This window comes from Sus scrofa, chromosome 4 (assembly GCF_000003025.6).
Source record: "Sus scrofa isolate TJ Tabasco breed Duroc chromosome 4, Sscrofa11.1, whole genome shotgun sequence".
Taxonomy (NCBI): domain Eukaryota; kingdom Metazoa; phylum Chordata; class Mammalia; order Artiodactyla; family Suidae; genus Sus; species Sus scrofa.
The window spans coordinates 8557741-8579919 of record NC_010446.5 but is presented as its reverse complement, the minus strand read 5'-3'; the positions used below and the strand labels follow the sequence as shown (position 1 = coordinate 8579919).

General features: G+C 45.2%; 1 protein-coding gene across 3 annotated transcripts in view; it reads right to left on the bottom strand.

Moving 5' to 3' along the window:
* LRRC6 (leucine rich repeat containing 6) overlaps positions 1–22179 on the bottom strand; it is a 74293-nt gene that overhangs the window by 25985 nt on the left and 26129 nt on the right. For 2 of the 3 annotated variants that reach the window (XM_021088516.1, NM_001243334.1), the window contains 7 exon segments: positions 20926–21098; positions 15885–16108; positions 9600–9791; positions 7008–7085; positions 3473–3538; positions 1091–1160; positions 60–155 (listed from right to left, as the gene is read on the bottom strand). In XM_021088516.1, coding sequence (XP_020944175.1) covers positions 60–155; positions 1091–1160; positions 3473–3538; positions 7008–7085; positions 9600–9791; positions 15885–16108; positions 20926–21098 — 899 coding nt within the window. 3 annotated transcript variants of the gene reach the window in all.

Below are 22179 nucleotides of genomic sequence, written 5' to 3'. Positions count from 1 at the left end.
CCTTCGGGAGCCAGCATATCCAGACTCAGATGGACGCAGACGACACACACACTACCTACCTTGGGCATGCAGACGACCAGGTGCCCTGTTGTCTGTGATCTTTGAGCAGAGCTGCTATCAGGTTTGACTTCTGCAGGGAGCACGAGCTGAAATGGCTGAAAGGAAACAGGTGGAGCGCGATGCAGATCACGGGAGGGGGTGCTTTCAGAGGTGTTTTCACTGCAAATGTAGGGTTCGCCATTCATTTAAAAATGCAGGGGAACAAACATATACGGGCTGTGTTTGAGATGAACGAACTGTTTTACCAGTCGCAGTGACTGGTCTAAAGAACAGCTACCGGCTACAAGGAGTGACTGGTCCCTCTGTGATAACACTGCTGATAGAGAATTCATGGATGAAACTTCTTGTCGTAAGACATCAACATATTTCCATTTTAAAGTCTTCAGCCTAACTCATATGAATGTTCAGAATCAGCAAAAAATACTCCCTCAAGAATGATGAAACTAGTTGCTATGGAATGAAATCCCATCGACAATTTTAAATGGGTATGTATTTAAATAGAATTTCAAGCATAGGCTACCACATTCATGATCATTTATCAGCTCTGAAAAAAGTAGTAACATATAAATAGATATGGGTTGAAACCAGTCATTTTATCAAGGTACAAAATGGTCAGCCCCATACCTGCTGAGCGACAATGCTGTTGTATTAAAACTGTGTGTCTAAAACATAGCACTCTGACTGTGTTTCTATTTTAGAATGACTTAAAAATTTTTTTCAGGACCACACCCTTGGCATATGGAGGTTCCCAGGCTAGGGGTTGAATCAGAGCTGTAGCTGCTGGCCTACACCACAGCCACAGCAATGTGGGATCCGAGCTATGTGTGTGATCTGCACCACAGCTCACGGCAATGTGGGATCCTTAACCCAAGGAGCGAGGCCAGGGATCGAACCTGCATCCTCACGGATACTTGTCAGATCCGTTTCCACTGAGCCACGGTGGGAACTCCGACTTCAAGCTGGTTTGAGGCAGGCTGGCTGGGTTCAGGCTGAGCTTTTGAATGGTAACAGCCTCTGGGGTTACACTCACCTTTCCTTTGACCGTGACCCGCACGTATGTTGGCTGTACATCGACATCGATTAAAGAGGTGTCCATGTACCTTGAAAATTAAACCACCAAGTCTTAGAATTTTCGAAAACATTAAGTTTAAAGAAGTGCAAATATAAGCTCACACTTGTGGGAACACTTTAAATAAAGTTTATCATTGCATGCTAAAAGGGTCTTAGAATACTTGTCTTAAATGAATTCTCAGGCCAAAGGAAATTCAATATATCAGCGATTTCATTTTTAGACCCACAAGTACACTTGGCATTGATTGCCCCTCACCCAAAAATATCTGCAGCCTGAAACACCAGAGGTTTGCAAAAGATGGCTTGCCATGTTCTTTCATGAATATTTTAAGCCCCTAAGATTGACTTGAATAGCCAGGAATGCTGAATCCACTAAGCTCGGGGCCTGAAACCACCAGCTCCGTCTTCCTCAGCAGCTCCCAGTTCCCTGCAGCTGTTCTGCAGCTGCCCTGAGACCATGTTTCCTGAAGAGCGGCTCCACCTCTCCCCCCGAGATGCATCCTGCCCACCAAGCCCAGCCCTACCCCCATGCAGTGACCCCAGGATCGGGGGCCACCGTTCCCCTTGACTTCATGAGCAGATGAGAGGTTTAGATTCCATATCGCTTGTTAAAATTAGATGTTTGGCCAAATGATTATTATTATTTTTAATTTTATGGGAGTTCCCGTCGTGGCTCAGCAGTAATGAACCCAACTAGTATCCGTGAGGACGCAGGTTCGATCCATGGCCCCGCTCAGTGGGTTAAGGATGCCGGTGTTGCTTTGAGCTGCGGTGCAGGTTGCAGACGAGGCTTGCTGGGATCTGGTGTTGCTGCGGCTGTGGCGTAGGCTGGCAGCTGCAGCTCCGATGTGACTCCTTGCCTGGCTTGCCTGGGAACTTCCATACACCATGGGTATGGACCTAGAAAAAAAAAAAAATTATGGCCGCACTCAAGGCAACCAAAGTTTCCAGGCCAGGGACGGAATCCAAACCACAGCTATAGCAATGCTGGGACCACCGGCTGGGCTGGGGATCGAACCAGAACCCCACACCCCCACCTCCTCAGTGCCCGAGCACTGCAGCTGGATTCTTAACCCATTGTTCTATGGCGGGAACTCCCCAAATGATTGTTTTTGTACATGTTAAAATTTGGACAGTGAACATTTGAAAATACAGTGATGATTCAAAGATCACAAACATTAAGGCAGGGAGGACAATGCGGGGTGAGAGGCTCAGGCTTCAGCCCCAGAGACCCCAAGAAGTGACTCCACCTCCTGCTCTATTACCTCGGACGACCTTCCCTCACCTTCCTAAACCTCAGTCTCCTCACCTGTAAAATGGGCACATACGTGGTGCCTGTCCTCTCAGATCACTACGAAGCTTGTGCATCACGGCTGGACATAGTGTTCATAAAGCCTTGTGTTAATAAAAATTAAAATAATACACAGTAGAGGCAAGTTTTCCTACAACTTCATGTTTCATAGCTATCACTTCAAAAATGGACTACAGGAGTTCCCATCGTGGCGCAGTGGTTGGCGAATCCGACTAGGAACCATGAGGTTGTGGGTTCGATCCCTGCCCTTGCTCAGTGGGCTGGGGATCTGGCGTTGCCGTGAGCTGTGGTGTAAGTTGCAGATGTGGCTCAGATCCTATATTGCTGTGGCTCTGGCGTAGGCTGGCGGCTACAGCTCCGATTAGACCCCTGGCCTGGGAACCTCCACATGCCGCGGGAGCGGCCCAAGAAGTGGCAAAAAGACAAAAAAAAAAAAAAAAAAAAAAAAAAAGGACTACAGATTCTTTTTTTGTGCTTAGGGCCACCTAAAAAGTTCATCTGCCCTGACCTACCGTGGCTTTGCAGGTGTGTTTTTTCCTTTGCCTAAAACAGTTCCCTTCCAGTTCTCCGTAGAGTTCACTGCATCCTACTCTTCTTCAATGTTCAGCGCTCCTGTCCCCAGCTTTCCCTCCTGCCCCAGCCATCCCCGTACCACCCAGCACAGACTACGCGCGCACACCCCACTCTCTGCGCCTGAGCTCTGCCCTTTCCTGCCTATCACTCCTCTCCCTCTGTCATCACTTCTCAGATGCCCGCCTGGGGACGTCACCCACACTGGGCCGTAAGCTCCAGGAGAATACGGACGGTATGTGGAACATGCCGGTGTGTTCTCTTGTGGCACAGTGGTTAAGGATCTGGCATTGTCACCGCAGTGGCTCAGGCCGCTGCTGTGCCGTGGGTTCGAGCCCTGGCTGGGGAACTTCTGCATGCCGCAGGCTGCTGTTCACGTTGCAGAACTCAAGGGACTGTGCTGGAGAATGAAAGTAGAAAGAAATGCCATTAAATAAATGCATAATAAAATGTCTTTACCTATACACGGCGAGGTCCAGGACGATCTGGTTACGTTTTTCATCATCTTTCAAAGAGAAGTCAAGTCTAAGGGGGAAGAAAGAGGATGCCTTTAGTGACACTTTCCAGACAAACCCATCCCGTTAGCAAAAGAAATGTGATAATAATTGTTTCATAATCTTCAATGAAGAAGTTATTTTGGTGGCTGGTCAATAAAAAAATCTGTTAGTTAAGAAATTTCAACAGCAACCCTCAACATAGTCATAAATTATTTCCGTTTACATGGTTTCAATATGAGCATCTTAAACTATAGACAAAAAAATTAGCATCGGTGCGGAGACAGAGACATCTGGTGGTTAAAGTTCTCTTTTTCCATTTCACTGCTGGAAGAAAATTAAACACGGAGTCACTTGCGGATGGAGAATTTCAGGTTGCATTTGCTTCCCTGATCCAGCATCCCACTCCTTAAATTGTAAACAGTCTTGTCCTCTCTCTCTTTCTCTCTCTCTTTTTTTTTTTTTTTTTTTTTTTTTTTTTTTGGCTTTTTAGGGCCGCACTTACGGCGTGTGCAAGTTCCCGGGCTAAGGGTCGAATTGGAGCTACAGCTGCCAGCCTACACCACAGCTCACGGCAACACTGGATCCTTAACCTCCTGAGTGAGGCCAGGGATCAAACCTGCATCCTCATGGATCCTAGTCCAATTTGTTAACCACTGAGCCACCAAGGGAACTCCAGTTTTATCTCCTTTTTTTTGGTGACTTCTTTTTTCTTCTTTCCTTGGTGACCTTTCCATCGCCCCCAGAAATGCCGAGACGCTGCCCATGATCTATCTCCTCCATTTACAGAAGAGGAAACACAGGCTCAGGCTGACGGAGCTGGGAAAGAGGTCACGTGGGCCCCGGGGAGGCAGGGTCTCAAAGCCCTCATCTTTCCACCGTACCTGAGGCCGAGTCCTGGGTATAACTTCCATGCTGTCCCTGGACTGTTCAGAATGACTTGGTCAGTTGCATTTTGAGTATTCCACTTATATTCTTCTGTAAAGGACATAGCCCACAATATTCAAGAATGTAGGCTACATAGTCTGGAAAAGTGTACCATTAGCCCTAGGTTAGCTGTCAGCAGGATGTCTGTTTGCAGCAGCCACTCTCACCGCTTTCAACAATCCAGTGGATTTGGGGGTGGGGGTGGGTGCGGGCGGGGGGCAACTTCCTCAGGTGTTCAAGTGACCTCGTCTCAGGAGCCTTCATACATTCTGCCCTCTGCCTTGGCTGCTTATGCTCCCATTTTCCAGCCACCAACTTAAAACTCTCCCTTCGTATTAGAGCTCTAGAAAGGCAATTTCGGAGAAGTTTTCTCTGGCCTGGCCTGCTAGTCCTTCCCCATTGTCTGCTGCCTTTTATCCAGAGGAACAGGACCCCTGATTTTCACGAGCAACATGGTCCTGCCAGGTCAAGACCACATCCTCCGGCCTCCCTGGCAGCTAGACAGGTCATGCGATGGAGGCATGACCAAGCAACACCTGTGAAGGCAGGTGTTGCTTGGTGCTTTCCAGGGATTTTCCTTAACAGAGGGCTGTGTACCCTTTCCTCCCTTCCTCCTCCTTTGTTCTGAGTAGAGGACCTGGTGGGTGGCCGAGAGATGAACGGTGGCGATGACCTAACAAGCTACTGCAATGGTCCAGGCTTCCTCTATGTGGTGGTGATGGAGTGAATGGGGGGGGAGGATTCTGGTAACTCAGAAGGAAGACTGATGAGGCTGACTGATCAAACGAGAGAGAGATGAATTAGGGAGGCATCGAGGTTTCGGTCCTAACATCCGGGGGAGGTTCCCCCGGAGCTGGCACAAGGGATGAGCCAGCGCTGAGGGCAAGTGGGAGGGGGATGGAAGGAGCGCTTCTGCTTCGGTCGTGATAAGCTTACGACACCTCATTCACATCCACACAGGATCTCAAAGACCCAACTGAATACACACGCCTCATTCTCAGGGAAGAGGCTGGGTCTGGTTGTGTTGAAAGCCGTGGGATTTGGTGAGTGAATGTGGAAAGAGAAGATGAGTTTGCCCCAGAGCACTCAGGAGACAAGACAAAAAGGATCCAGAGCAGTTCCCTGGTAGCGCACTGGGTTAAAGATCTGGTGTTGTCACTGAAGTGTGTTGGGTTGCTGCTGTTCACGGGTTCGATCCCTGGCCTGGGAACTTTCACATGCCACAGGCATCCCCCCCCGCAAAAAAAAAGGATCCTGAAGAGCAGAGATGAGAAGGTAGTAGGATCAAAGAATCAGAAGCATAGGAAAGAAATTGCTTCAGAAGGAAAGGAAAGATCAGTATGGTCAGATCTGTTAGGTCAAGGAGATGGCTGGAATTTGTGACTCTGGAAAGGATGAGAACATAGAATAGAAACACGATGGGACTGAAGGAGCCTCATGGGTCTTACTAGGGGCTCACAGAGCCCAGAGGGTCTCCCCCAAGCCTTATTTCAGGCTCATGAGAGACCATCTCCCCACTAGATTTTCAAGCTCCTTGAAGGCAGAAATTGTCACATTCACTCTGCGTCCCCAGGGCTTAGCGTCGTGTGCTGTGGTACATTCATGCTGTAGACAAGGAGAGGGGGTGTGTGTGTGTGTGGATGTGTGGGTGCACGCACATGCCTGTGTCGGGGGTGGTGATGGCAGTGAGACTGCAAACTTGACCGTGGAAACCGCTAGAGCTGGGCTAGCACAGGCCAGGCGGTCATACCTCCTACTAGCTATGTGACCTCAGGCTCAGGGTCTGGGCCTGTGAAAAAGAGACGCGGCCTGTCACATGAGACAGCTGGGAAGATGATGAGACCGACGCGTGAGGACGACTCGGGGCTGCCCCTCTGCCATGGCAACGGCGCAGCCAAGGGAGTGAGCCAAGGAAGCAGGTTTTGAGGAGTGGAACGAAGCCAAACAAGATTGAGTCCATAGGCTTTCTGATCTATATTTTGACCACAAAAGGCCTTTTCTGCCTGCTTTCTCGTTTCACATGTTAACACAGCCAGACAGAGTAGATCAGATAACTATTATACACAAGGATTTCCAGGCGGAATATTTTTCCTCTCTCATCAACTCCACCGAGGTAATTATATCAGTCTCTTTCCTTAGCTCTCGAATGCTTTGCAGACGTGTTCCAGAGTCTAAAGTAGACACACACAGGAGATGTATCGGTCTTCTCAGCCTGCTTGTTCATGGCAGAGTTTTAAAGACTAAGAGACGGAACAAAAATGCACTTGGAGTTGTCAGGCCTAAGACTGTATGTGGTCCAAGGTCGCAGGGGATACCCAAATAACTAAGATTTCCATACGTCAAGATCATCACCTTCTGGATGCCAAGAGAATGAAATAGGACATTATGCACTTGAAAACGTAATAGATGTATGTTCTGCTTTCAAATATGCACAAAATGACATGCGTAATAGGCTCGTCGTGTTTGTTACGAGCGGTCAGATACCTTCTCTGCAGAGCACACCTGTAACGGAAACCGTCACAGCAGCAGCACTGCCCACGCTGCTTCTTCGAGTCTCCTCTTGGCTCACTTACTTGGGCTCATTTACGTTCAGGGCTCTCCCGTCTTCTGTGATCAAAACCCTGGGTGGTTTCACCTTCTTCTTTTTTCCACTTAATATTGGGGGGGGGGAGAACAAGGGGCGGGGAGAGAGTAAAAAAGCAAGTAAGATGAAAGCAATGAATACTTTGGTGAAACAGTTTAAGAAGAGTTAATCGGATATTTGCGAATACACCAACAATTCACTGTAATGAAGTCCACTGCTGGCAAGGGATGATGGAGCCCGATTTCTGGATGATTGTATCTATATCTGTAAAGCAAACAAGCGACCAAGGCAATTTGCCAGATAATTCGAGTGGGGGAGAAAGCTCCTTTTCGTGAGGTATGCAAGAATATTTAAATGAGTCTATTTTATGCATGATTTACCAGCTATCAATTCTCCATTTGTGTATATAGCTCCTATTTTAAAATTACAGTTTTAAAATTTGCCACATAGAATCAACGTTATAGAAATGAAAATACCAGTACATAAGGATCTACGTAAAACAATGGCTATCACAAGAGCATCTGCAACGGCAAAACCCTGGACCGTGGTGAACGCCCATCAATCCAGGGATGACGCTGATTGACTGGTACATTCGCGCCACAAAATATTCTGCAGTTTTACAAAATATGTTTACCCTACCTACTGGTCTAAAAAGTTATAGAAACGTGTCGATGATGATTTAGAACAAACATATAAAATACAAGTCCGTTTTTGTTTTTAACAAAGATGCCCAATCCAGAGTTCCCATTGTGGCTTGGCAGTAATGAACCTGACTAGCATCCATGAAGACGAGAGTTCAATCCCTGGACCTGCTCAGTGGGTTAAGGATCTGGTGTTGCCGTGAGCTGTGGTGTAGGTCACAGACATGGCTCAGTTCCCACGTGGCTGTGGCTGTGGTGTAGGCCGGCAGCTGCAGCTCTGATTTGACCCCTCGCCTGGGAACTGCCATATGCTGCAGGTGTGGCCCTAAAAGGGAAAAAAAAAAAAAAGACCCCCCCATCCTACATTTGCAGAAATCATTGCTATGCTTGTCTATGATTGTAGAAGGTGGAGAAGGCTCTGGTGGGGTGGACCCCGGCCTGTTAACTGTCATGACCATGAAGGGGTAGAGATGGGAGGAAAAGAAATGGAGCGAAGAGGAAAGATTCGTGGAATATCATGAAAGAAAAATGCAGAATGTGGAGTTCCCATTGTGGCTCACTGGGTTAAGAACTAACAATGGCTCTCGGAGGATGTGGGTTTGACTCCTGGCCTCATTCAGTGGGTTAAGGATGTAGTGTTGCTGCAAGCTGAGGCCTCAGTCACAGACTCGGCTCAGATCCGGTGTTGCTGTGGCTGTGGCACAGGCCTCAACTGCAACTCCGATGTGAGCCCTAGCCTGAAACTTCCATCTGCCACAGGTGCAGCCATAAAAAGAAAAAAAAATGCAGAACATAAATTCTATTTGTTGAAAACACTGAAAATATATAAAAACTTAAAAAAGGCATATAGACAAGCTCTAGAAGATCAGATGGACAAATCTGTTTAGATGACAGAACTCTAGGCAATTCTTTCCCTTGAATTTCTATTTTTCTCTTGTTGCAGATTTAGTGTCAGTTTATTTTATTTTTGTCTTTTTAGGGCCACACCTGTGGCATATGGAAGTTCCCACGCTAGGGGTCGAATCGGTGCTATAGCTGCCAGACTATATCACAGCCACAGTAACGCGGAATCTGAGCCATATCTGTGACCTACACCATAGCTCATTGCAAGGCCAGATCCTTAACCCACTGAGCGAGGCCAGGGATCGAACCCATATCCTCATGGATACTACTCTGATTCGTTTCCACTGTGCCACAATGGGAACTCCAAGTTAACTTTATTTTAAAACGTAACTTTATTCACATTTTCCCGCTTCTTAAACTGGGTTTCCAGCTCCAGTGAAGTTCACGTTTCCAAGAACTACATTATTCTCCATGACCCAGGACAGTTCAGGGGTGCCCAGAAGAGCCAGCCATCTCAGGAACGTACTGGATAGGGCAGGCTACAGGGATAACCAGTATCTCTAAACCAGGCCTTGCTATTATTTGATACATTTAAAGCTGTTAAAAATCTAAGGACATAAAAACAAAACCCTACCTAAAATACCACAACCCATGACATTCTAAAGAAGGTAGTTTGATACTAATAAATGTTAGTAGATACACTTTTACGAAAAGCTAAAATGAGGGAGAAAACAGTTTTGGGTTTGCTTTTGTGGTGGGGGTTGTTATTGTTGTCTTTTTAGGGCTGTACCCACAGTATATGGAAGTTCCCAGGCTAGGGGTCGAATTGGAGCTGTAGCTGCCGGCCTACACCACAGCCACAGCCATGCAGAACCTGAGCCACAGCTCATGGCAACGTGGATCCTTTAATGCACCGTGGGAGGCCAGGGATGGAACTCGAGAGCCGGCTTTGTTACCGCGGAGCCACGATGGGAACTTCTAGAAAAAACAATGTTTGTGCGTGATGGCTAATGCAGATTTAACACACCCATGAGTAAAATCAAGTGCAATCATCAAAATATGTCCCATCACACTCAATAGTGGGGAAAAATGACCACCTCAATTTTTCTTGGTCTTTTCGTTGTTTTTCCATATGTCTAAGAGTTTCCAATCTAGATTCGGGAGTGTGCAGCGAGGGCTTGTTCCAGAATTCCAGGTCGTCTTCACTGCTGTCTGATTTCTTCTTCTTGCATTCCCCTTCTGGTATTTCTGGTGCCTGGATGTGGTCTTCGTTCTCTTCAGAAGACAGACTAGGAAAGAACAGAGAGCAGGTCAGCATCAGGAATGGATTTCTGAGTTTCATCCTAAATGCTGCCCCTAAAATGTCTTACACCCTTGTCTTACCTTATGTCCTTACCCTGAGTGACAAATTGTGTCTTTAAGGAGCCAAGGAACTCAGCGCCACAGCCCAGGCCCACCTCATCGACCAGCAGGAATTCGGTGGTAATCGGATTCCAGGGTCCATAGACCTGGCTGAGGTGAGTCACCTGGGGAGTTTTATACCAAATACAGATTCCTGGGCTCCCACCAGAGTTGATCCAGGAGATCTGGAGTTGGGCCCGGGATCTTGATTTCCAGTAGTTTCCGGTAGGTTCTGATGATCAAACTCAGGACCGTGGGGCCTTAGCAATCGCCCCACCTCCAGTCTTGTACCTTCAACTCCATCTTTCTAAAAAATTAGATCCTATTACTTCCAGGCTCTTTGATGGTTCTCTAGCTCTAAAATTCTCTAGTGGGACATATGAGATCGCCCATGGTGTGGCCTCTATCGACTCCATTCTGCATGCATAACTTGGGTTTTTTAGCTCTTTCTGATTCATGCTTTGTGGACTGTCAGAGAATTAAATGATGTCTCCATAGAGCATCAAATAGGTATTAGATGATATTCAATGTTCATTTCACCTGGATTCCAGTCATATTTATTGAGCATCTTTCTGTGTGTCAGGCAGCAGAGAGACAACCCTCGTGAAGACACACAGCGACGCTGCCTACAAAGAACTCTGTTCTAGCAGAGAGAAAATGACATTATTCAAGGGTACACATTTGGGATGGGCCCCTCCCCTCTCCTCTCCCTAGAATATGTTCTCTTACAGAATGACATTAAATGAAAAAACCTACAGGAGGCCCTTAGGACCAAGTATGGCAGAGAGTAAATACTCATTAAATGTTAGACTTATTGCTGCTGTTTGACTGAAATGAGATGACATGGATTTCTCTGACCTTCAAATAAGACGCTTTTTGAAAGGAGGGACGAAAAATGCTAGAAATTTCAACAGTTTAAATAGAACAGAGAGTAAAGTTCTGCTTAGATACCTTACATATTGTAAAAAGGAACTAGAAAGTTTAAGAAGCAGAATACTGCACATTACTTAAATGCTTTGCCACATAAGTGTGGTTCTCTATGGCACTGAAAAAAAAAAAAAAAACAATCCATTAAGGGGACCTATAATTTCTACAATAGTTTAGCTAATCATCACTGAAATAATTGGTTTAAGTCTCATTTAAAAGAATTTGTTTTGCCAACAGACATAGAAGACAAACCTGTGGTTACCAAAGAGAAAAAGGGTGGGGAGGGCTAAGTTAGGAGTTTGGGATTAACAGATATCACCACTATATGTAAAAGAAATAAACAACAGGGACCTAGTCTGTAGCACAGGGAAGGACATTCGCTATCTTGTAATGACCTGTAATGGGAAGGAACCTGAAACTATACACCTGACAGTAACGCTCAACTGTAAATCAACGACAATTTAATAAATACATTTATATTAAAAAGAATTTGTTTTGCTAAAAAGTTACCAATTGCTTCACCTTTGCCTTCTGCAATCTAAAAAAATTTTTTTAAACATAAAACATAACTGCACGTAAGAAAAACTATAGAAGTGTCCGCTACACAACGTCAGTCTCCAAATGCAAATCCACGTGTGTACCTGGTTGATGAAATAGACCGAGATCGTTGGGACGGGAACGAAAAATGTTGCTCTTCAACCACTTCCTTCACCTCTGCTCTCTCAGAACCTCCTCCTCAGGAGCAGACCCCGCAGCCCCACGGTCCCGTTGGAGAAGGGTCTCGTCTCAGCTAACCCTCACTCTCAGGTCTTAAAAGGCTACGGTTTAAGGGAAACTTTAGACACCTATCCACACGAAGCCCTTACCCTCCCTCTCCCAACCCTTCTCCCCTGATCCAGCTTAAGATCGGTCTTTCCACGGGGAGAGGGAGTCGGGCGACTCCAGCCCTGCTGCTCCTTTACCCCTTTCTTCGGTGCCCTCTCTCCTGGCCTCTTCCAGCTGCGCTGACTCCCAAGAGCGGGTCTGGGAGGACGGATGGGGAAAAGGAGGCAAACATCTCTTATGCAATTACAGCATAAGGTCATTTAGGAACAGAGGTTTAAATATTATGCACAAAATATTAGCAAAATGCATGCAGCCATGCATTTAAAATAGATGGACAAGGATCTCCTATCATGGCACAGTGGAAATGAATCTGACTAGGAACCATGAGGTTGCGGGTTTGATCCCTGGCCTTGCTCAGTGGGTTAAGGATCTGGCGTTGCCGTGAGCCATGGTGTAGGTCGAAGACTGGGCTTGGATCTGGTGTTGCTGTGGCTGCAGCCTGGGCCAGTGGCTACAGCTCCTATTGGACCCCTAGCCTGGGAACCTCCACCTGCCACAGGTGCAGCCTTAAAAGGACAAAATAAAATAAAATAAATTAAATTAAATTAAATAGATGGACAAAGTGAGTTTATTCTAGAAATTCAAGGATGGTTTAATATTGAAAAATTTATTAATGTAATTCAACACGTCAACAGAAAAAAACCATGATTATCTCAATAGATCCAGGGAAAGTATTTAATAAAAATCCAGTATCTGTGATGATAAAAGCTGTTCATTAATTTGGAATAAAAGGAAACTAACTTAACTCTCCAAAGCCTCACAGGAATCATCATGCTTAATGATGAAAAACTGGAAACATTCTTTTAAAAGTCAGGAGTAAGATACACCCATTCTTACTTGTTGCTATTCCATCCCATACTGGGGGCTTAGCAGGCACCATAAAAAAATAAAAAGTAGACTAGGATTGGCAAAAAAATTTTAAATTGCTATTTATAAAGATGTGTTTCTATGTAGAAAACACGAGATAATCTATAGACTATTGTGTCTTTTTTGAAAAGTTCAGCAAGATCGCTTAATACAACATCAGCATCCAAAAACCGTTTGTCTCCACAAACATCAGGAAGACCCCATTACGAGTCTATTCTTAAAATCCCATCCTATAAGATACTTAGAAATAAATCTGATAAGAAATGGTGTAAAACCATTATGGAGAAAATTATAAAAACTTATTGAAGGACTCAGAAGAAGATCTAAATAAATAGAGCTCTTTCAAAGTTCACAAGGCAAGAATCCTTGTTGTGAAGATGTCAACTTTCCTCTTATTAACATATAAATTAAATGCAATTTCAATCCAAATCACCCTAGGGATTTGGGGAGAGTTTGAATAGCACATTCGAAAATGCTCACAGAAAAATAAAAAAGAGTCAAGAAGAGACAAGATAATTTTGAAAAATGGAGTTATCTCCTACCGACAATCAAGATTTACAGAAAATTAAAACTATGTGGCGGGGCTCCCGTGGAACAGCCTAGGGAGCCCACAAATGGGCCAGGAGTAGGGAGAAGAGGGAGGTGTTACCGAGAGTGGGAGAACTCTAGCAACGAACGGGGCAGAGACATTAGCCACCTGCGTGGGAACGTTCGGGGCCCTACCCCACGCCATGGTCAAAAGTTAATTCCAGACAGATAGATATGACACTGGCGTACTGACAAATTTCATAGACAACACCCAAAAGTGTAAAAAATAAATTTAACTACATTAATACTTCTGAATTATAAAATAAATTTAACTACATTAATACTTCTGAATTCCATGGAACAGAAGAACTTATTAAAATTAAAGACAAGTCAGAAGTTCCCATCGTGGCGCAGAGGAAACGAATCTGACTAGTATCCATGAGGATTTGGGTTCGATCCCTGGCCTCACTCACTGGGCTGGGGATCTGGTGTTGCTGAGAGCTGTGGTGTAGGTGGCAGACACGGCTTGGATCCCACGTTGTGGTGGCTGTGGTGTAGGCTGGCAGCTTAGCTCCAATTAGACCCCTAGCCTGGGAACTTTCATATGCTGCAGGGGCAGCCCTAAAAAGCAAAAAAGAAAAAATTAAAGACACGTCATAGCCCAGGACAAGATATTTGCAAAGCTCATAACCACTAAAGAATTTGCACTTAGAGTATAAAAGAACTATAAATTAATATGAAAAAACATTACAAATTCTTTAAAATAGATAGAGGTCCCAAACTGAAGAAATCTGAATAGTCGATAAATGTATAAGAAGACAATTAAAATATTGAAAGTCACTAGTAATTCTAGAAATGCAAATTAAATATTAGATGCTCTTCAACAACCGACTTGATTGGCCAGTGTTTTATGCCTTTTTTTTTTTAGGGCCACATCCAAGGCATATGGAGGCTCCCAGGCTAGGGCCTACACCACAGCCACAGCAATGCCAGATCCAAGCCATGTCTGTGACCTACACCACCACTCGTGGCAATGCTGGATCCTTAATCCACTGAGCCACTGATCGAGGCCAGGGATCAAACCTGCATCCTCATGGATGCTGGTCAGATTCATTTCCACTGTGCCACGACGGAAACTCCAGGCCAGTGTTTTAAAATATTATATTACCTACTATTGGCAGAGACTAGGAACTCCACTAAATTGTTGATACATGGGTTTAAGTGAATACTCTTTAAAAAACAATTGAACAGTGCTTATAAATTTGAAAAGATGTTCATAATTAATATATAGCAACACCAGTGTTGAATACACTGCAGAAACGTCCATACTGCACAAGAATACATGTGCAACATTGTCTGAAAAAACAAGAGAGGAAAACCCATCTAAACAGCTACCCAGAGGGATGGCTGCGCCAGGGCTGATGTGTAGCTGACACCCATCCATCCATCCGTCCATCCATCCTACATCTTTCCTCCCTCCCTCCCTCCTTCTCCCTCCCTCCTTCCTTCTTTCCTTCCCTCCATTCCTCCCGCCTTCCTTCCCTCCTATGTTCTCAAAACAGGGCCGCACAGATTGTTGGAGCTGGTGCATGTTCTTGATTGGTCAGTACCAAAGAATTACTGTTAAATATTTTGAATATCACCTCTGGGATAAACTGTGACTTATTCAGTCAATGGAATTTTATTCCACAGCTAGTGGGAATGAACTAGTTCTACATGTCTTCATAGACATGAATCTCAAAGACATAACAGTGAATGACAAGCAAAGCTATAGAAATATATCATTTATGCTAAAAAATAAAACTACTCTTAAGAAGGCATAATTATGTAGGAAATATATTAACACATAGATGGGGTTGACATTATACCAAACATGTGCCAACTATAGGATGGCAGATGCCACTGGGGATGAAAGGAGGGGTAGGATGGGGGAAAAACACATAAGGAGCTTTTACTTACCTATATTTTATTTCTAATTTTTAAGAAAGATCCAAAGCAAACATGCAAACTATTGACATTTACCAAGTGTGAGTGGTGAAACTATGTAGCTGCCTATTTATTTTTTTAAACATTTTTGTACATCTGAAATATTTTATAATTATTATTTTCTCAAGCTTAAGAGGTCCTGTTATCAAAATATTTAACGCTTTCATCGTATGGAATCAAATCCATTGACTATAGTTGCAGTCCCCTTAAAATAAGCAAGCATGAAAAATTCATGTTTGTAAAAAGGACCAATTAGGAGCTTATTAATCACATTAAAAATGTATTCATTATATAATTCACAAAATAGAACATCTTATGATGCAATCAAAATTACTCAATTTATAATAATGTGATTTGCATTTAACTTTTCTAAAAACATTCCTACTTTATAAATCAAAGTACACCTGTTAATTCATCTTTCCTGTGCATCTTTTAGAGAGGTGTGCTGGAGGATAATTTTAGATGCAAATTAAAGTTGCTAGTTTGGAAAGGCTTTTCTTTCTAAGGGAGGAAAGTCTCACAGTGGGTTAAGGAGCTGGTGTTGCCTGCTCAGATCCCACGTTGCTGTGGCTGTTGCACAGGCCGGCAGCTACAGCTCTGATTGGACCCCTAGCCTGGGAATTTTCATGTGCCGCGGGTGTGGCCCTAAAAAGCAAAAAAAAAAAAAAATTCTTTAAATGAATCATCTGGAATATAAGTGCCACTGTAAACACTTTGGGAAGAGGATATTTTAACAAGAGTTTTGCCTTCAACAAAAGGTAACTGGAAAGCACACTCTGTTTACATACAGCGTGGTGCTGATGTCTGTGAACCAGTGTCCATCAGAGTCGGTGTGGCGGCTCCCCTTGCCTTCGTTTTCCTCCTCTTGCAGTTTCCTCTGAGTCGCTTCCTTGTCCTTGGCTCGTGTGAGGCAATAAGCTTTCTCCTGCTCTCTGATTTGCTGCTCAACTGCTGGAAAGTTCTGCAATGCCTGAATCCTTTCCGAACGCTCAATTTCTTTACCATCCAACCACTTGAATAAAAAATGACCAACACAGTGCGATTACTCAAAAGTCCCAATCTGAATCAGCCCCAAGTCGACTCTGTTTGCCAGATTAGCAATCGTATATAATGCACCTACTTCTACGGAATTAAAAGCAAAGTAATGAATGGGAAATATCAGAAACTAAATCAATGTTTACTTCATACAATTAATACAATTTACAAAATATCTTTACTGGTAATAAGACTAAGAAGGACTTTTGTTGCAACTGACTGTTAGTGACAAGCTCTCAAAATACTACTAATTGTATAGCCACTCACTATAGGAAGAAGTTCGATGCCTCAAGTCAGGCTCCAAATGCTCTCTATAAAAAGGGGCCCTGTCCACTACACAAAATTGAGCTCTAATCCAAACAAGCCCAGGTTCTATTTGATGACAGGACAGTGTAGTGTATGATGAATTGTTCTGTCACTGTTGACATCTGGTACCTCTGGTGATTTTCTTCCAAATTGAAATTTTAAAAACGCCAACCTAAAATCTGAAGTTTTGGAGTTCCCGTTGTGGCTCAGCAGGTTAAGAAAGCAGCAGATGTCCATGAGGATGGAGGTTCCATCCCTGGCCTTGCTCGGCTGGTTAAGGATCTGATGTTGCCCTGAGATGTGGTGTAGCTCATAGACTCGGCTCAGATACCATGTCAGCAACCTACACCACAGCTCTGACAACGCCGATCCTTAATAAGATGGTCCCAGTAGTTAGCTTTGTTGTTGTTGTTATTAACCTAGTTTAAACTAGGGTTAAGAGCTGAACAATTTGCAAAATTCTGGATAATGGCAATTTCTTTCACAGGAATTTTGCTAACATTGGGAAGGAGGTGATATTCTCTTACCTGTATCTGGGATGTAAGGATTTAAGTATTTACTTTACATATAATACATGCATATTATTACATATAATAAGTACTTTCCTTATACTTGGCTTAAGTAAACACTGATTGAATCTAGACCTACAGTGTCTAAACGATTGTGACCCATGAAGCCCCTTGTCACCAATACAGGCAGCAGACCTTCTACTGGGAACTGATGACAAGTTTGTCACATGCACACCAGCACCTGCTCTAGGGGCCTCCGTATTGGGTCTCGGTTTATTTGATGACTTTTGTAAGTTCCCTTCAATCCAAAACCATCTCTGAGTTTAGAAGTCCTCGTGAACTGAGATACTGTTTGCTTTTTTAAATTCTCCAGTTCCAATCGTACGTCATTTTCTTTGAGATGAAGTTTGAAGTTGTGCATTACAGTATTTCCTGATCTTTCTTCACTTAGGGGTCTTGCAACACAGAGGCAGAGTGTCCACATTTATTGATAATAAATAATTGGGTGTGCGCTACAGTGAAGAAGAGAGAGAGAAACTAAGATTTATTTAGGGACTCAAAGAACTTCTTTAAAGTAGGAATTATTCACCCATTTCAGATGAGAAAAACAGAGCAGGCACCTTCTGGGAAGCGAGACGTGCATCATGTCCTGGTTTGTCTGCTACAAAACTTTTTCCTCTGCGGTGTCTGCTTACCCCCGGGAACGGCTCAGTCACTAGCCAGAGGACACCTGGAAAGGGCTGCATGTCCTCACACCTCTTCTTGTGTGTTTGGTAACTACTCTGTTGTCACGACCTACGCTGAATCCTGACCCCTAGCACCTCAGAATGTGTCCTTATTGGGAACTCCGGCACCTGTGGATGTGGCCAGTTAAGATGAGATGATACTGCAGGAGGGAGGTCCCTAATCCAATATGCCTGGTGTCCTTTTTTTTTTTTTTTTTTAACGCCTGCACCTGCGGCATATGGAAGTTCCCAGGCTAAGGGTCGAATCGGAGTTGCAGCCGCAGCCGCTGGCCACAGCCACGGCCACAGCAATGTGGGATCCAAGCTGTGTCTGTGACCCACACTGCAGCTCATGGCAACGCTGGATTCTTTTTTTTTTTTTTTTTTTTTTTTTTGGTCTTTTGTCTTTTTTTTGTTGTTGTTGTTGTTGTTGTTGTTGTTGTTGCTATTTCTTGGGCCGCTCCCGCGGCATATGGAGATTCCCAGGCTAGGGGTTGAATCGGAGCTGTAGCCACCGGCCTACGCCAGAGCCACAGCAACGCGGGATCCGAGCCGCGTCTGCAACCTACACCACAGCTCACGGCAACGCCAGATCGTTAACCCACTGAGCAAGGGCAGGGACCGAACCCGCAACCTCATGGTTCCTAGTCGGATTCGTTAACCACTGCACCACGACGGGAACTCCGCAACGCTGGATTCTTAACCCACCGCACTGATCAAGGCCAGGGATCGAACCCACATCCTCATGGATACTAGTTGGGTTCGTTCTGCTGTGCCACAAAGGGAACTCCCTGGTATCCTTATAAAAAGAGCACCCTGTGCAGAAACAGAGACACAAGGAGAACACCACGGGAGGATGAAGGCAGACGTGGAAGTGATGGTCTGTAAGCTAAGGAACAGCAAAGGTTGCCAGCAACCATCAGAAGCCGGGAGAAAGGCCTGAAACAGAGTCTCCCCCACAGCTCTCAGAAGGAGCCAATCGGCACCTTGATCTAGAACTTCTAGCCTCCAGAACAATGAGATAAATTCCCGAGGCCACCCCTTTCGTGGGACTTTGTTATGGCAGCCCCCTTTGAAGTAGATCACAAACTCTCAGTGAAATGATAATTAAGATTTACAGATTATCAAACTATTTTTAAATACTAGGAAACACATCTTTGGATAATGTTTTTCAAAGAGAAGCTGTTGCCTAGTATAGCAGCTGAATCCGAACTGTCCTTCTGAAAAGCAAGACGTGATCTGAAGCCTGGACATGAACCCAGAGAGAAGCAGTGAGTGTGGTTAGTGTATGAATGGGAGGTTTTGGGCTCAGGTCCCATCTCGGCCACCTGCCAGGCGTGTCCCATAAACAAGGAGCAGCCACTTTGCAAGGCCTGGCTTCTTCGTCTGGAATGCGCCTGTCACCTCCCTTCGAGGGTCAGGGAAGATCCCAGATGTGGGGCCCAAAGCAGCTGGACCAACCCTGGCCCGTGTTTCAGGCACCTGTCTGGTGGCCCTCACATACCGCTAGCCTGAGCACCGCAGCACTGACCAGGGGCCCAGCTGTGATGCCCCCACACCCTTCCGGGCAGGTGGCTCACAGCAGCCATTTCTCTGAAAGTCTGCTTCTCATCAGTTCATTTTTCAGGAAGTCATTGTACAGCGATGATCAGCCTGGGTTATGTTTGAGCTAACTTATCACTCGTTCTAAATATATACTCTAGATTCAATTACCTGAGTCGCTCCTTCTCTTAATTGAAGAAATTTTCCAGTAGGAGAGATGTGTTCTATTAATCCAGCAATTATGACTACACAGAACACAGCGGTCTAAAAACAAATGTCCTCTGAGGACAGAGGCAAACGGCTGTTAGAAAGCCAGGGCCTCCACGCACTCTCTTGGCAGAAGTGAAATGCTGCTTGTGCTGCTGGAGGAGGTCGTGGGGAGGATGTGACCGCTGGGTGGCCTCCAAGCTGGACCTGGGCAATCAGGACTCCTCGCCACCCCATCCTTGGGACATGCCTTCTGCCCACTGTTCCCACACCAGGAGCCATTCCAAGGGCGCGGCCTTGAGAGAGTGAGGTTTGGTCAAGACCCTCTGGCTGGCGGATGTGCCCTCTATAAACTCTTACGATCCTGCAGATGGATGCAGAGATCTACTCGTCTCTTCGAGTAGCTTTGCAAGAAAGTTCCATTGCTTTGTAAACCTGCACCTGCCAATCCCGAGCGGGTGCCTCTTTCTGTGGTCTCTCCTTGCCCTCCATGTATGGCGCTGGTTTCAGATTTCACCTGGAAGTTCCCCAAGGTTCAAACCAATACATGCAGGTCAGGGACGCTTGGAAAATTACATGAATAGTAACGTTACTATTTAAATACTCTCAGGTGTAGATATGATTTCTCTAGAAACCATGTGTGGTTTTCCAATTCCGAGAACATCAGATACGGGAGATCGGAGGTGAGAGATTAACACAGAGAGTAGTGGTTCTCACATGAGGCCCCTGGACCAGCAGCATCAGTGCCACCTGAGAGAGTCTTAGAGATGCAGACTCCCGGGTGCCCATCTCATTCAGTGAATCAGAAACTCTCAGGGGAGTTCCCGTGGTGGCTCAGTGGTAACAGACCCGACATGAGGACATGGGTTCGATCCCTGGCCTCACTCAGTGGGTTAAGGATCCAGCGTTGCCATGAGCTGTGGTGTAGGTCAAAGACGTGGCTTGGATTTGGTGTTGCTGTGGCCGTGGTGTACGCCGGCAGCCACAGCTCCAATCCGACCCCTAGCCTGGGAGCTTCCATATGCCTAGGAAAAAAAAAAAAAAGCGAACCCCATCTAAGAACCCCAAAGCATACCAGAGTTTGAGAATCATTAATATAGCGAGTGAGCGCACAGAAAGTAATACAAAAAATTATTTTAAAAGCACAGTGGTTTCCGATGATGACAAACAAAGGTAACTAGCTGGAGCCCCCTCAAAACCCCTCAGCTTCTGGTTTGCTCTTAGTAATAGTGAACACTCTTGCTAACAGTGACCTAAACTCATCAAGAAACAGTTCAATCAAGCTCTCTGGGTTCTGAAGGAGAAAGGCGAAAAGAATGCAATTTATTTTTCAAGGCTTATTAAAACTATTAAAACAATTTTAAAGGTTGAGTAAGCTAAAGAATGTTTGGAATATTCTATTCTCTAAAACAACACGTTCTCTGAAGTGCTGCCCATCATCAGGAATTACTGTCGCTGCTTGGGTTCCTTTTTCCGAGAATTCTGTGCCACTGAAAAGAGTGTACCTTCAGTTGCTGAAGCGTGGCCACCACGAAGTCCCTGTAGCCGTCGAAGTCGGCACAGGGGTTTCCCATGAGGAAGAGCTCCTTCAGGTGGATGTTGTGTTGGAGGGTTTTCACGCTGCTCAGCTCGCCGATGAAATTGACCGTCAGGTCAAGCTTTGTCAGCCCTTCACACCCTGTTGAGAGCCATGAAAACGACGTCAGAAAAACACACAGGGTGTCAAATGCATGTAACGGCACCTAATAGAAATAAGAGCCGCGGTACAGCCCAGGGCACTGGGTCTGATCTCTTGGGAGAGGGCATGATGATGGGCGAGGATATGAGAACAAGAATGTCTATGTATGTATCACGGAGTCACTTTGCCTACAGCAGATCCTGGCATGATACTGCCCATCTTTATTGTAAATATTGTAAATGCTTTTATAAAAATTAAAAATAAAAATGCCATAGAAATAATAGTTCTAATATTTTAAGTCTGTTAAGTGCATTGCTTACCAAGAAGTGTTCTTTTTTTTTTTTTTCCCAGAAATTTACAGAAGGCTTAGTCTTGACTCATTTTTCTATCTGGGTCTTCCGTTACTCGGAACCCCTTAGTCCCTCTGGCCAGAGAAAATCACTTTCCTGCCCACAGCCACAGGCTCTGGGCTGTCATTTGGCTTTGGTCATGATCTGGCATGAAGAAGGCCAGGTGTAGGCTGCTGTGGGGTGCTCGCTGCGGCAGAACAAGGCTCCCTCTAGAGAGCGCGCTGGCATGGGTTGTCCTGAGGATTGTACCAGGTACGGTAAACAGGACACATCTCACCGCAGAAGGGGATGGCGGGGAGGTTCCCCCAGAGGAAAGGCATTTCATAAAACAAGCACGTCAGAATTCACATTTGCACAGCAGCAACACGGATGCAGCCTGAGCCGATGACACCCTAAGAGAAGTAAGCCAGGCAGAGAAAGACAAATACCACATGATGTCCCTGCCATGTGGAATCTAAAATATGGCACAAATGAACCTACCTACAGGTCAGAAACAGACTCACGGACGTAGAGAAGATTCGTGGTTGCCAAGGGGAGGGAGAGAGAGGGGCAGGGACTGGGAGTTTGGGGTTAGTAGATGCAAACTATTACATCTAGAATGGATAAGCAATGAGGTCCTGCTGTACAGCGCAGGGAACTATACCCAACTCCTGGGATAGACCATGATGGGAAATAATATAAGAAAAAGAATGTGTGTGTGTGTGTGTGTGTGTGACAGTAGTTAGGACACA